The sequence below is a fragment of the Oryza brachyantha genome, chromosome 11 (genome assembly GCF_000231095.2).
Source record: "Oryza brachyantha chromosome 11, ObraRS2, whole genome shotgun sequence".
NCBI classification, from domain to species: Eukaryota; Viridiplantae; Streptophyta; class Magnoliopsida; order Poales; family Poaceae; genus Oryza; species Oryza brachyantha.
Genome location: NC_023173.2, coordinates 1,221,193 through 1,237,369, shown reverse-complemented (window position 1 = coordinate 1,237,369; position 16,177 = coordinate 1,221,193). Strand labels below are relative to the sequence as shown.

Genomic DNA, 16,177 nt, shown 5'->3' with positions numbered 1-16,177 from the left:
TCGCGCGACGCTATGATACCAGATGATACCAACTGGTATCACACCAGTGGTATCATCTGGTACCAGCACACACTAGTACGTGAGGCGTTTCTGAGCGCGAAGACGGTGGAGGCGTGCGACACACTGTGGTGAGAGCGCGACGTTGGCGGAGGTGGGCAGACGATGGTGGAGGTGGCGACGGCAGATGATGGCGGACGGACGCGAGTGTTGGCGGACGCGGAGGACGCGGGCGGTGGCACGCGGTGACGATGGATGATGGCAGGCGGACGCCGGCGTCGGCGGGCGCGGAGGCATGGCGTGCGTGCGTGTAGTAGTAAATGCGAGAGATTCTAGGTCACATTCATGTGAGCAGCACAGTACAACTAGCAAGCACCAGCCACAACACACAGCCATAGCCATGCATGCACGAGACAGACTCGGGCTCGGCGGACATACCCTGTTTTATTTTTAAGTATTCCGTCGGATACCGTGTTGTAGTTGTTCTCTAAAAATATTCTACTACATTATAGAGTATTGTAGAATACCTAACTATCCAAATCCAATCATCCAATCATGCATAATCATATCCATGCATGGTGGACATGATCCGATCTGGCTGGCATTGTGGCCAGGGGCTCCACTTAATTAATTAATTAATTAATATTATTACCAAGCAAAAGTAATCCTCTAGCTAGTCAGAAGAATCCTAATTAATAACATATATATGTTCTCCGTTTGATTTCCTATTATAATTGTGCAAGTCGTAGCTTAATTCCTTGGTGTAACGTTCGTACGGACGTTATTACGTACTACATGCATGTGAATTCAATTAATCGACTTTGCAAACGGGCAATCAATCAATAATGGCCGTTGCTAGCTGCCCTGGATAATGCCGGCCAGAGCTAGTCGTAATCGCGTCCTAGTTTACGTATTTAGCATGCAATTGAACACACACACACACACACACGAGCTACACACACAGTATAAAGTATTGATATAATCGCAGTCTAATCAAACTTTGACTTCCACTATATTAGTCATTAGCATGTCGCTGCATATGGAGTGTGCGTACGTGGCAATCTCTTCTCCACCACAAAACATATATTCTGTCCGGAGAGACGTACAAAAAGTCGTTTGAATGAAACTAGCTTGTTAGGATATAATATAGATGGATTTGAGCGTATATTGATCAGTGCTATAACAATCTCTCTATCAATGGTATAAGCTGCCATATTTTAAGACCAATTAGTTGGTACAAGATAGCACTTACTAAGACTATTTTAAAATGATTTTTAAATATATCTCTGAGATAGCACGAGGGGCATCTCCAGGGAAGACTAAAAGCTAAGCCCCAAAAATAATGTATTTGAGTCCTTAAAAACTAATGAGACTAAAGTTTAATTACATCCTACTCCAATAGAGACCCAAAACTTAAATCCTCATAGTTGGTTGGTTGGTTGGCCACACAAGTAAGGTGGGCTAGGTCCAGGTTATAGATCTTTCTTTTCCTTCTCCTTTTAAGACATTCCCAATCCAATGACTAGGATGATGTCCATAACATTAAATAAATTACCATTTAGAATGAAAGATGATGTGACAAGTAAATAAATAAGGAAAGAGAATAAAACCATGTCTTGCATGAGACATATTTCTACATAACATTCAAGATATCATGTGAGATAAGTAGCATTAAATTGAAGTATGAAATAGTAGTGTTTGCATTGGAAGAGTAATGTCAATTGCTAGTTTCTTACTGATTTGGAGTTTATATAAATATCTAGTGGTATGGGTTGGGAATGTTCTTACGCACTCCGACGTCCGCCGCTTCACTGCCATATTGTTGTCTCAATTGATCACATAATTTATTTGATCTTTTTATATTTTGCAAAAAAACAGAACACCAAGATGATGTCGGCTCACTTTCCCACACAGTAGGTTCGAGGTCAGCGGAGATGGAAGAAATCGAGTATGGTGTGGCCGAAGAAAAGGACGCGACATGCACTTGCATGCCGCGGGATGACCGATCGAGAACGTGGATTGCTTTTCCAAATCTAATTCACTTCTGCCCTAGGATTGAGAGTGTGAATATTTTATGAATAAAATTGGGTATATGTCAGATGTATATTTTTTTATGATAAATCTAAAAAAACTTAGAACTTCTTTGAAGCATTGATGGAGATGCTCTAGGAGCTTAGTACCTAAAGCGGAGCCCTAATCTATCCGAACTTGAAATACACAATTTCGCGGACGGACGGCTTATCAGACCCCACACAATAATTTCCAGGTCATCGAGAATATGTTGAGGGATATAATTAATTATGCATGTGCATAGTAAAACGTCACTTTAGTCTTTTTTAGTTCCTAAAAACTCAAACAGGAGTGATTAAAAGAGACTAAAATTGTATTAGTCTATTAGTCCCTTCTAGAGATACTTATTGTGACTAAAACTTCTTTTCACACCTACCCATATCCAAAATTTCTATATATGATACAAGTTTAGTCCTCTAACTAAATAGTATGGACTAATTAATAATTTTAGTTCAGGGACTAATTTTTAGTCCTATGACTAAAGAACCAAACACCACCTTAATATGCCGAAGGCCAACCTTTTTCCGGGGAAAATTTTCAATTTATATTGCAGACACGGGTATAAAGACACCCGCCGGTTCTAAAATCAAGTTTAAGTGAAGTCACTTGGTGGTTTTGAGAGTCATTTCGACTAATAGATGGCTACATGCCTTGTTTAACTCGGTTTTCATTGCATGTGATGTTCATGTGGCATTGGAATAAAAATAATAAATAAATAAATAAAAACAATAATGCATAGTGTCTGTAGATCAGTCACGCAGAAAGAAGCATGGAAAATTAATTCAGGTACCAAGAGTAATCTGGTCACCATGACAACAATGAATTCGTTATTCTAAACCTTAACATCATTAGACGTAAGATGACATTTCTAAAGACCACAAGCTCTATTTCTTTTAGCTAATGGGAAACCAAAAGCTATAGCTAAAGCGGCAACCCCCTTATATGGGATTTTGGATGAGAAAGAGACTCAAGAGGAAGAAGAAAACGGGATTCCAAGTGACATGTGGGTCTCTACATATTTGTTTTAGTTTTTTATTCTAAATGCCACGTAAGCGTCATACCGAACGTTTACAAAATCGATCAATCCAAATAGATATCAAATCAGCTAAAATTATTCTTAATAATATTAAAGGACTCAATTTGCCTTTACATATTTATTTTAATTTTTTATTCTAAATGACACATAAACGCCATATGGAACGTTTACGAAGTCGATCAATCCAAATAGATATCACATCAGCTAAAATTATTTTTAATAATATTAAAGGACTTAATTTGCCTCTACATATTTGTTCTAATTTTTTATTCTAAATGCCATGTAAGCGCGCCATAAGGAACATTTACAAAGTCGAACAATCCAAATAGATATTACGTCAGCTAAAATTATTAATATTAAAGGACACAATTTACACCAGTTTTATGGTGGGTGGGCGTAAATAAAACTCAACGCATACCGAGGGTTCAAAAATAGATATTTTCCTTTTTCTGAAACCGTATCCATCTCTTTTTGTGCTAGGTGTATTAAGGCCATACCAGGCCCAGCCCAGCCCAGCCCATAATGAGTAGTATTATCTGTACTAGTTACCAACCTGGCCTAAATAATTACCTAATCCCATAGGAACTATTAATTACGGACTACAAAGCATGCATTATGTTGAGCTGAAACACTACAATTTGAATCGTTTCGAGTCAAAGTAATACTAGTTAATTGTACTATTCGGTAACATCACGAATAATGAATCAATTTCCTTCTTGGCTGCTATACTATAAGGAGACCTGCAGCTTAATTCGTCGTCAAAGAACATAACTGTTCTTTAATTATATTTCCTAGCAGGGGCGGAGGCAGTATACATAGGGTCAATGGTTTACTAATAGCATCTCCAAAAGCCTCTCTGTTAGCCTCTCTAAGTTAAATTTTAGCCATTCAACGCTGGCCAAACCGGCTCCCTCTCTGGCTATATTTGGCCAGCCTTTGCCTCACCCTGAAGACTTGCCAAACAGTGGGTCCCATCACCACTACTACTCGTATAGTACTACTGCCGTTGCTTTGCTAGCCGACGGCCGACCACCACCGCCGTCCGTCGTCCGCGCTGACCACCGCCGTCGTCCGCGTCGTCGCCATCTGCGCCGACCGCCGCCGCCAACACAGCCGCGACCACCGCCGCAACACGCAGCCGCGACCGCCGCCACACGCAGCCGTGACCGCTGCCGCCGTCGTCCGCCACCGCTGCACGCAGCCGCGGCCGCCGTCCGCGCCATCGCCTCTGCCGACCGCCGCCACGCCCGCGGCCGCCGTCCACGCCGACGCCGCGAGTGCTGCCGCCGTCCGCGCCCTTAGCCGCGCCCGGGGCAGCCGTCCGCGCCGTCGCCTCTACCGACCGCCGCTGCGCCCGCGGCCGCCATCCACGCCATCGCCGCGAGTGCCGCCGCCGTCCGCGCCCTTAGCCACGCCCGGGGCAGCCGTCCGCACCGTCGCCTCTACCGACCGCCGCCGCGCCCGGGGCAGCCGTCCGCGTCGTCGCCTCTGTCGACCGCCGCCGATCCCGCGGCCGCCTTCCGCCTCCCCGCGCGGCGCGGCCGCATCCCCGCACGCCACCGCGCCGCCCGGACACCTCCCAGACCCGTGCCGCCGCCTGGCTCGGCTGAGAAGGAGAGAAGAACGAGAGAGAGAAAAAAAAAAAGGAAAGAGGGAGAAGGGGAAAGAGAAGGAGAGAATAGAAGAGGCTGATATGTAGGGTCCAAATGTCATTGATTTAGAATAGAGACAATGGATATAGACTCTTAGAGTAAAAACGAATTTGACTTGCCAAATAAAATGATGAATAGCTAAATAGAGATTTAGAGAGTCCAATTTAGCCATGTTTGTTGGAGATACTGTAAAAGTTCAAATTATTTTCATTAGGTATATATTATTTGTAGTATAAATTGGGGTTTTGTATAGTAGCTGAGTTTTACACGATAGACATCATCTATTGAAATAATGGAGAGAGTATGTTTATGGAGAAATAATTTTGTAATCAAATTTATGATCAAATGCTATTTTCTACATCCTCTGTATTATAATATAAGTTACTTTGGATTTTTTCTAAATGAAATCTCACTTTGGTTTAACCAAATTATAGAAAATATAGCAATATTTTCAACACAAAATAAATATGTCACAAAAATATATTTTAGGTGGACTTAATGAAAGTAATTTGATATTATAATTGTTAGTATATTTTTCTACGTGTTTGGTTAACTGGAAGATATTTAACTTAGAAAAAAATTTAAAATAACTTATAATATGAAATAAAAGGCAGTAGCATGTCAATGACTTGAATAGCGAACAAAAGATATATATGAGCACAACTAAAGGCAATAACTGAGTCGGGACGAATGTATATGGACGTTTACCATAAGGGCAACTCTCCGATGCATCTACGGTGTATTTTACTGATAGTATTGTAGTACCAGTAGATAAAATGTAATTTTGTACTTTGTTAATTACTTGATTAGAAGTATTTTGTAATATATTGTATTTTTTCACTAAAGATCACAATGAAAAAGACAATATTACCCCTTTAAATTTCTACTACACCGAATATTGTCGGTCCGGTAAAATACACCGGAGGCAGCCTCTACCATAATAACCAACTCATCATCTAGACATAGTTGTCCCAAAAACTAAATGATTGTTCAATTTATTTAACTCTCCAGAAAGTAACAAAACGAAATATATATCACGGTATAAAAGATGGTAGCCGGGGAAATACAAAAGGTAGTAGCTAATCGACGAATACATAAACCAGCAACAAATTTATGTCTCCGGATCTCAAAATATCAACTTAAAATTAATTCGAGAACAAATATAGAAACAGCATGTACAGTTTCTTAATATTTTGAGAGCGAGGAAGTATCACTTTCCATCTCTTTTCAAGCTAGTTTCGTGCCGGCCGTAACAAACTTTAAGGCTGGCCGGCCTAGCTAGTTAGGTTGCCGTGCGTGCGTCCGCTCACCAATATGAATATATATATGATCGCCATAAGTATATATACATACATTAGCAGAGAAGGTAGAGGTTAATTAATTAGGCTCCTGAATATATTAAGAGCGTGTTTTGTTCCACATAATTATATACAGTGCATTACTCGTCGTCGTCCTGAATGTCGGATCGATGCACTATTAATTGTACGTCTTCGACCGTCGACAGCCGCCATGAAGCTACAGGCGTTCCTGCTTCTTCTTCTTCTTCCCGTCGCCGCCGCCGTCGCCGTCGCAGCGTTCCTACTGCCGGAGCCGGCGGCCGCCGCTTCGTTGCCGACGCAGGGGCTCCTGCCCGGCGCCGGTACTGTTACCTTACAAGTCGAGGAACGTCAGGTACTAACCCTCGTCTTTTTCTTATATTTATAGGAAGAAAAATAAATTTTTAACTTTAAATTTAAAGTTAATTTTAGGGTCTTTTTACGTAGTTTATTTTTAAGCTTTGATTTTTAGATCGTTAATAACCTGTATGTAAAATATATATTCATAATTATTTTTTTTATAAATATACTGTTTTAGCTTATTCGTGGAATAAACGAAAAGATGGACACACCCACGTGTTTATATGTAACCTGATCTGTTACACTATTTAGCAATCAATGCAACCGGATCAGACCATTGCATGCATGCGTTTTGATAAATTAACTTGCATTGTTACGTTGTTGTTGAAGTTGATCATCAATGCAACCCAATGTAAGATTAAACTCCATTATAGGATGCGTATATTCACCCTTGTATATTTTTTCATTGACAGTAGATTATTGAGATGCCATCGTATTTTATAAAGTACGTGTTTTTATTTAAAATTTGTAATATATTGTATACATTATATTGAAACATATAATATTGATTTTGATAACTTTAATTGACTTTTTAAAACTTAAGTGGACTTATTCATATTATTTTCGATTGACTTTACTTTAAATATCATAGGACTATTACAGAGATAGTAGAATATAGGTGCAAATTCCAATGGTATGTGCATGTTGCAACGAGCGAGCATATTAGGAATTTTTGGAATCAGTCGTGAATGTGAGATTTTGGCAGCACGTAAAATAGACGAACCATTAACAAATAAATATTAAATATCATAAAATTAGAAAATAGATTAATCTAATTTTTCAAGAAACTTTTATTGAGAAAACTTTTACACGAAACATGCCGTATGGAGGTCTGGAAAGCATGCTAATAGAAATAAGGAAAATCTTATGCAGAAGCTGAAATAAATGAAGGCTTAGTTTTCCCTTCGGAATAATGGATTTTTGCAACCCTGCTCTCCAAGCTTCTAAACCCGCATTTTGTAAAAAGAAAAATTCTTTATAAACGTTTATCATTTGACATTTCAATAGTAAATTTTCACTTGCTGATAGTTAATTAAGTCATTTATACTCTTAAAATTCATTAAAAATCAAATATCTGTCAATACCAGCACTCTCGAAGACCCAAACTGCCTATCTAGGCCTGGCTTCAGTTGAAGTCATTTTTTTTCAAAGAAAAAAAAATTGGGCTGGCTAGTACATTAAGGCCCAAACTCGGCCTTGCTTAGGTGGCGGCTGCATGAATCCTTGCTCACACACCAGCAGCCTAAGGCCACGTTCTTGGTAAGTTAACTTACCCGACGCCGTAATAAATTAGTATATGATTAATTAATTATTAATTATTTAAAGATTATATAATAGATTAATATGATTTTTAAAATAACTTTTCGATAGAAATTTTTTGTAAAATATATATTGTTTAACAGTTCAGCAAGCGTGTGTGCAAATGATGGAGGTAAGTTAACTTACCATGCCAGCCGAACGGGGTTTTAATCGATCTGTCTGAATAGGAATAATTAATACTCCACTGACCTAATCGGATACGTTGATCTGAAACACAACTGGATCAATTGATTTGAGTCAAGCAAGTCGACTAATCCTACTGTTGACGTCAAAAACCTGATCTGACGTGTCACACACGAAGGCCTGGGAGTCAATCTTAGACAGCTTCAGTGCAGGACCTAAATTCTTAGAATGATGCGCGGGCATGCCAGTCAGTTTGATCCTGCAACTAACAAGATAAATAGTAAAGCAAGCCGATCAGCTATTAAGCCGATAGTGACTAAATATCTAGCTGATCGGATACTGATGCAGCAGCGTTTAGCCGATAGGACGAACGATCGGCCATAAAAACTTGGATCGGCTAGAAACTCACTAAAAATAGACTTAAAGTAAATATTACACCAATGCGATTCGCTAAATTACCTATTAATCTTAGTCGATCGGACGAACCCCTATAATCAGATCGAACTAGACATACAGAGATTGGACTTAACCAAGACAGTATGCAGTCGAGCACGATATGATTATAAGAAACATGAAAATCGATAAGGCTAATAAATAAACCGACGAACTACTTGGAATAAACAATGAATCATATGTTACGATCGGCTAACACCAGTTTGCATGTAATTCTCATAAGCCGATGCAACATAAATAACTGCCGATCTAACTAAATCAAGCCGATTGATATAGAAATAATGCAACAAAGCAATCGGCTACTCTATTAATGTAAATATGATAAGCATGTAGATCGGCAAAAATCATCGGCTATAGACGGCGGACCAACAACCAAGATCTATAAAATACCTAGCCTAGATTGCTAAGAATAATCATAGAAGATCGGACCCAACCGAGACAGTTTAAGATTAAACCTAGCAATGTTAGGATAGATACTAGACAGATCTAGATTACAATCAAGCCAATGAGCCGATAACTAGTAACTTATCGGCTGGTACTCCGATAAAACAATGAACAAAATACATCGATCTGATATAAACCATCTAACAAATGCAATCTACTAGATCGAACCTAACCAAGACAGTACTAGATTGAATACGTCAAATAGCGAATATCAAACCAACATAGATCGCCCAAAGTGGTCGACCAGATCAACTCAAAACACGAAAGTGATCTAAGTTAAAACTGATACGATAACTAGCAATCGCGCAACTAGATTAGAAGATCAGACTGAATCGAGACAGTTCTAATCTAGTCGAACGATTACCGTGGCCCGACAGAACGATGGACTTACCCCTTCGCTGGAGATCGAGACGATGCAGCCCCGTGTCAGGTGCCAAGTTCCGCCGGAGTTGAAAACCTTGGACAAGAGGGTGGTGATGCGCCGAAAGAAGTTGATCTAATTGATGTGTAGATGAAAAATAATGACCCCGGGCATATCTATTTATACCCTCGGGTTGATGATCGGCCGTGTTGGACACGACATACAACTCCTAATAGATAAAAAGAAATAATAAATTCCTAGATAGATTCTATCTCTAACACACATGTCCCGATCGGACTCTAACAACCTTAGAGATAAAATAAAAATCCTAACTAACTCTAATTAATAGATAAATTTACGCTGGCAAGTCTTGGTCTTCACGATTCCTTCTTGAATTCGGTCTCTTCCAGATAAAATATCTATCGACAATTGCACCTTTCCTTATCCGAATTCAATACGGAAATTTACCAAATTTTGGTGTTAACACTTACACAATTAGGTTTTCTGATGTATATTATTTATCGTCCACTGCCAGTAGCGGATCCAGAATCCAAAGGTTAGGGATTGGTTACCTTTCTCCTTCTTCAGCCCTCCTATTTTTCTTCCTCTACTCTTTTCCCCCCTCCCCTCTCTACTATTTTTCATAGGAGAACTAGCATGAAGAGCGTTGTACCCAGCTAGATCTGCCTCCAGTGCTAGCTGCTACACATGACGTCGTCTAGCATATATATACAGAAGACTCTGTTTTTTCCTATTTTTTTTACGCACATGTTTCTCGTAGTGTCGAGTTATGTATTTTTAAGAAAAACTTATTCGAAAGTTCATCGTCATACATTTATACTATTAACAATAGTTAATTTTATCGTTTATACTACGAAATAACTATAGAAAATCATCTATAATTATATATCTTCCACGTTCCGTCAGCAATATAAAAAACGCAACCTTTGTGGTTGATCTAACGACTAATCTTCTATTCCTATCTATCTAAGGCATATATATATATAGCTAACGGCTTGTGTAACAGACATAGCTGCGACCACTGCTAAAGGCAAGAACTGTGACGACGCACGGTCGCCTGCCGGCCACAGCAACCAACTCCATCGTCTACTATCATATTAACTCCATCTCCTTTCTAAAGTTCCCGCCGCCACTGGCCTTAACCAACTTAAAGGCCGGCGCGCGTAGCTTGCCGTGCGTCCGGCCACCGATCGGCATAAGCGATCTCTCTCGTGCTGCATATATAGAGCTAGCAGCAGCAGAAGCTAGCTTAATTAGCGCGTGTTGCACATGCACGCAGTTTAGTCGTTTTCGATCTTGTCCGTGCCATGATCAAGAACACGCCGGCTTAATTCCGTCGATCTCGATCGTCCATGATGGTGGCGACCGTGGCCAACAAGCTACCGTTATTCCTGCTGCTTCTCGTCGCAGCGTCGTGCCTACTGCCGGAGCTCGCCGCGGCGGCGGTGCCGGCGCAGGGACTCCGGCCCGTCGGCGGCGTTAAGTTACACTTAGAGCGCCGCCAGGTACTATCGAAGCGGTTGGACCAGCTCCTTTTTTGATCGATTAACTAGCCTATCAGCGAGAGCCCTTTAGCTAGTTTAATTCGATAGTGGAGTATTTCATTAACACTGATCATGCCTCGATCTGCGTGCATGCATGCAGGTTCTGGTGGACAATGGCGTCGTGCAGGTGACGCTGTCCAAGCCTGGGGGCCACATCACTGGCGTCCGCTACAACGGCGAGCGCAACCTGCTGTACTACAATGGAGATGACAATTCCGCCGGGTATTAACACATTTACATGCACTCTCTCTAACTAGCTAGTTACATGCTGTTCGGAGGAACTTTGAGATTCTAAGAAACAACTAGTTAGAAGTTAGTTTCTCAGAATCTGGAAAACTAGGTTTCGAATAATGTTTAAGAGAGCTGACTTATAAACATTCTGCGAAGAACTGCGGTCGCCAGAAGCTCCCTTAAACCGGCCATAATCAGATGCTACTGCCTCATGTTCTTCGACCTGTTCTTTTCAACTAGTATATAGTCATCATATAACTAACTAATTAATCCATCGACGAAGATATATAGTACGCATGATGATTGATGTGTGCATGCAGGCGAATTCAATGTATATCAGCTAGCGTACTGTGTATTTATCTTCTGCGTGCTAATTAATCATACTATTTAATTTGATATTCATGTTTTTGCAGCTACTGGGATGTGGTGTGGAACTTTCCTGAATCCAATCATCCAAGAGGCATGATCGATATGTACGCCATTATTTCTCAACCCTCTTGCATTATATTATATATGTTCTGTTAATTATATTTCACCTGGTGCATGCACTTTGATCTTCCGTTGTTTAAGGTCCTCAGTGCTCAATCCTCAGATCACTTCTGTCCTAAACTGAAAATAATGCATATATCCATGCTGCTACTATTCCATCAGTATTCAACAACCTCTCATCTTTGTGTGTTCTCGTTCCACAACTGTATATGGGAGCAAGGCCACTGATCAAAATTAATTTATTTACTAGTTTATACGACTGTTCCACTAGGATTGTACAGGATAACTGAGTTAGAAATAAAATGCATTTTGTTAGTTAGAGATATCTATAGACTAGTAGTCGTTGCAATCGAACTACTAAAATTGGCACATAACCTGAAAGTCGCTACTGTTATTTAGTTAGCATGCACTTGCTTAGCTGTTTGTTCTTGTGTTCTTTGTTATATTGCTTACTCTGTTACAGCTCATAACATAATTAACAAGAGTACTAACGAACCCGTCACCTACAATATGATAGCACTAGCTTGATTTAAGATGACTTGAACGTAGTTGCCATCCAATTACAATTACATTTTTTCTTTTTTGATCCATCCATATTTAATGGATTCAAGAATTAAGAACCCATCGTCAGACTAGTGACAATGAACAGACCTTTTTGTTGTGATCCAAATAAAAGAAACAGAGCAAGACTTTTGCTGTCATGGCTGAACGGAAAAGAAGTCTTCTAATAGTAGTAGAGCAATTTTACCATCTTTGAGAAGATACCAAGAGGTACCACTGTTACCTCCTTAAGGATGAGAAAAAAAGCTCATAGTAGTAGGACTAACCAAACCAGTTGATAGTACAAACAGCAAGCTGCAATGCAAATTAAGTTCTTTTCTGAAAAACAACGGTGTTAAACACCGTCTCAATTATTGCCTAATAAGCAGAGGATACGCCCTAGGTCAAATGATTTTCTTACTGAAAAACATAACTTGTTTTTTCAAAATCTGGAGAACATAATAGTATGATACCCAAGTTATGTAAAATAGTATCACTCTGCATTGTGCCTGTTTACAGTCTGCAGCTGAAGAAATTATGCTATTCCGAAAGACTAAATGACTGCATTTTCACAGGCTGGACAGTACAGAATTCAAAGTAGTATCGTCAACTGAAGATCTAGTGGAGCTTTCCTTCAGGAGCACATACAATCCATCGCTTCAAGACAGCGTTAGGCTAAACATCGACAAGAGGTACACCGTACATTCTTCTGAATTTTCAACCTGTGCTAACAACAAGTTTTGCTGTTAAATTATCTTGTGTTATGCTGGTAGTATCACTGGCATTTACAATAACTGTTTCTTTTCAGGTTTGTGATGCTGAAAGGTAGCTCAGGGTTCTACTGCTATGCCATCTTTGAGCATCTCCGAGAATGGCCTGCTCTCAACATTTCAGAGGCTCGCCTCGCCTTCAAACTGAACACTGGCAAGTGAGTATAAACATTCCTTCTGAAGTTGTTCTCTGAAGACATTCAATTGAATAACTGTGTTCTCTCTGCTATTTGCTTGACATGTAGTATAATCTAGATTCAAGAAAACATCTAACTACCTGGATATGAATGTTGTGTCAGGTTCAACTACATGGCGATCTCAGACGACATACAGAGGTTCATGCCGAGTGCGACAGACAGAGATGCACCTCGTGGTGTTCCACTGGCATACCAGGAGGCTGTCCTGCTCGTTAACCCTAAAGAGCCACAGTTCAAAGGAGAGGTAAACAAACTGAATTCTGAACTGTCCAGAGCAAGAAGAAACAGAACTACCTGAAAGAGATGATGAAACGTTTTACACAACCAAATCAAACTGTCATGTTCATCGACGGTTTGGTGTGTCTGATTCTTAATTTCTGATGTGTTAGGTGGATGACAAGTACGAGTACTCGCTGGACAACAAGGACAACAAAGTTCATGGCTGGATCAGCAGCAGCCATCCCAACCCCATGGGGTTCTGGGTCATCACTCCCAGCAACGAGTTCAAGAGCGGCGGCCCACTGAAGCGCGAGCTCACCTCCCATGTCGGCCCGACCTCCCTCACAGTAAGATCAGTTCAGTAGTTCACACTCGAACTCTGCACATGAATCCTGGGAGATACAAAACTGAAAACTTGATCTTGCAGATGTTTCTTGGAACGCATTACGTCGGGAACGACATCGTTCTGAAGATCGAGGAAGGCGAGTACTGGAAGAAGGTGATGGGTCCAGTGTTCATCTACCTCAACTCGAGCCCGAAGAGAGGAGATCTGCAGGCGCTCTGGGAAGACGCCAAGGTGCAGGCGGAAGCGGAAGCTAGCAAATGGCCATATAGCTTCCCTGGATCGCCAGACTTCCACAAGGCGGAGCAGAGAGGATCGGTCGCCGGCAGACTACTCGTCAGAGACAGGTGACTGAAGCTAACTACTCCTTTCGTCTTCAGTTCTTGACATGGACGAATCAAAATGGCTCATGGCTCATCATCTCTGAAACCTTAATCTGCATTTTTGATTCAGGTACATGAGCAGCGACGACATGGCTGCTGGGTTGGCTTATGTTGGCCTGGCCTCTCCTGGACAACCCGGTTCTTGGGCGACAGAGAGCAAGAACTACCAGTTCTGGACGAGAGCAACACCATGCGGCAGATTCAGCATTGGCATTGTCAGAGCCGGAGTGTACAATCTCTACGCTTGGGTTCCTGGGATTCTTGGCGACTACATGTACACCTCGCAACTAACAGTAACACCTGGTTAGTACTTAGTACTATAATCCAGAAAATCGCATTCGATAGTACAGATGATAATCTCGATCCGAACAATTCTGTCTAACCATTGCTTGTCTGAATTTACTGACAGGATGTAGCATCAACCTTGGTGATCTTGTGTTCGAGCCTCCAAGATCAGGGCCGACGCTGTGGGAGATGGGTGTCCCGGACAGGAGTGCAGCAGAGTTCTTCATCCCTGAGCCCAACCCCAAATACATCAACAAGTTGTTCGTCAACAAAGACAGGTACAGGCAGTACGGGTTGTGGGAGAGGTACGCCGAGCTGTACCCCAACGACGATCCCGTCTTCCAGATCGGCGAGAGCGACATCTCCAAAGACTGGTTCTTCGCGCACGTCACAAGGTAACTAACCAAACAAACAAACGCAACAATCAATGAGCTCCTCTCGATCAACTCTGAAGTCTGAACTGAACAAATCAAGAACAGAGTTAAAAAGTTGTCGTTTTTTTGCTGCGCAGAAAGCAAGGCGACGGGTACACGCCGACGACGCGGCGGATCCAGTTCACGCTCGACCACGTCGAGGCAGACGCCACCTACACGCTCCGCGTCGCACTGGCGGCGGCGCACATGTCGAGGCTGCAGGTACGGGTGAACGGGGCGGCGCCGCTGACGACGGCGGCGGCGATCGGCGACGGGAACGCGATCGCGAGGCACGGGATACACGGCGTGCAGTGGGGGCTGGAGTTCGCGGTCAAGGGGTACATGCTGGTGGAGGGGGAGAACGTGGTGAGCATCACGCAGACGAGGGCGTTGAGCCCCTTCTTCGGCGTCATGTATGACTACATCCGGCTGGAGGGGCCGCCGCCTTTGTGGCGAGATCCTACGACGATGACGGGAGGTTGACGACGATGAATTCATGATCACGTACATTTGCTAGCTAGGGCTAAGTAGAGAGTGTGTATTTGGATTAGTGATCTTGTATTAGTCTGGTAGGAATTCAAGTTTAGTTTTGCAAGTGTATTCATATATAGGGTTGATTATTAATCTACGAGCAAGTTTACTGTTTTTGAGTAGATACTTAGATATACTAAAATTTTAATGTAAAATTTGATAACTCTGGGTACCTACACTAGAATTCTCATGATATCTTCTTAATGACTGTAAAATTGCTTTAAATTATTTATATATACACCTGTGTTTAACATATGTCCAACATTGGCACATTGACTCGAGTGCTTTGCAAAAAGGGGAAAAATACTAATCCTATATGTGACAAGTTGTGTGGTCATTCTCGTTTTTCACTTACCGGAATTCGGTATATATTACGAAATTTTAGATTATTTTTTAATTCTAAAATTGAACAATTCAGCTTTTCGGTTGCTAGTGGTTTTATGCTTTTGTCTACCTATGGGCTTATGTGTGTATGCTCTGTGTTAGACTATTTCTTACATTGTTTGTCATCAACATATCCATTTTGTTTTTTAAAGGAAAAATATCATCCTAAGTGAAAGTTTAATTTGTTGCATTACTATTTTAACTGAACTAGTAAATAAATAAGATATTTATAAAACAGGTGAGGACATAGAGGCACTTTCATTTACAATTTACAAATATATGGAACATTTTCAGGCTTGCATCTATCTTTTGTTACTCGTTGCCACAAAAGATGATATGCCTATCTATAAGACACACATGTCGGTTAAGCAGTATTTTCTGGTTAGTTACATGTTTAGTATTTTTAAATCAAACATCGCATCTTTTTGCCTGTGTAAGCCAAAATTAACTTTTCAACCTTAAATTTAAAGTTGATTTTAGGTTTTATTGAAATTTATTTTCCAGTCTTGAATTTTATATCGTTAAGAATACATATATAAATTTTTATTTATAAATTATTTTTTATTTGCAAATATGCTATTTAAATTTTCGAAAAAAACTCATAAACAATCACCCAATATGGAGAAAATGGGAGATTTGGGTCTCCAAACGTAGCACTTCACAGCTATGGGCTTCCTACCATCGACTTTGTTAAA

General features: G+C 41.0%; 1 protein-coding gene across 1 annotated transcript; it reads left to right on the top strand.

Moving 5' to 3' along the window:
• The first annotated feature begins 10,791 nt into the window (after nt 1–10,791).
• LOC102722158 (rhamnogalacturonate lyase B-like) lies at nt 10,792–15,131 on the top strand. The gene is made up of 10 exons (XM_006663119.3): nt 10,792–10,919; nt 11,342–11,401; nt 12,533–12,649; nt 12,766–12,885; nt 13,027–13,168; nt 13,314–13,490; nt 13,571–13,833; nt 13,940–14,172; nt 14,279–14,549; nt 14,666–15,131. Exons 1-10 carry the CDS (start codon nt 10,792–10,794, stop codon nt 15,048–15,050), a joined length of 1,896 nt encoding a protein of 631 aa, XP_006663182.1. The 3' UTR covers nt 15,051–15,131.
• Nucleotides 15,132–16,177: the final 1,046 nt, after the last annotated feature.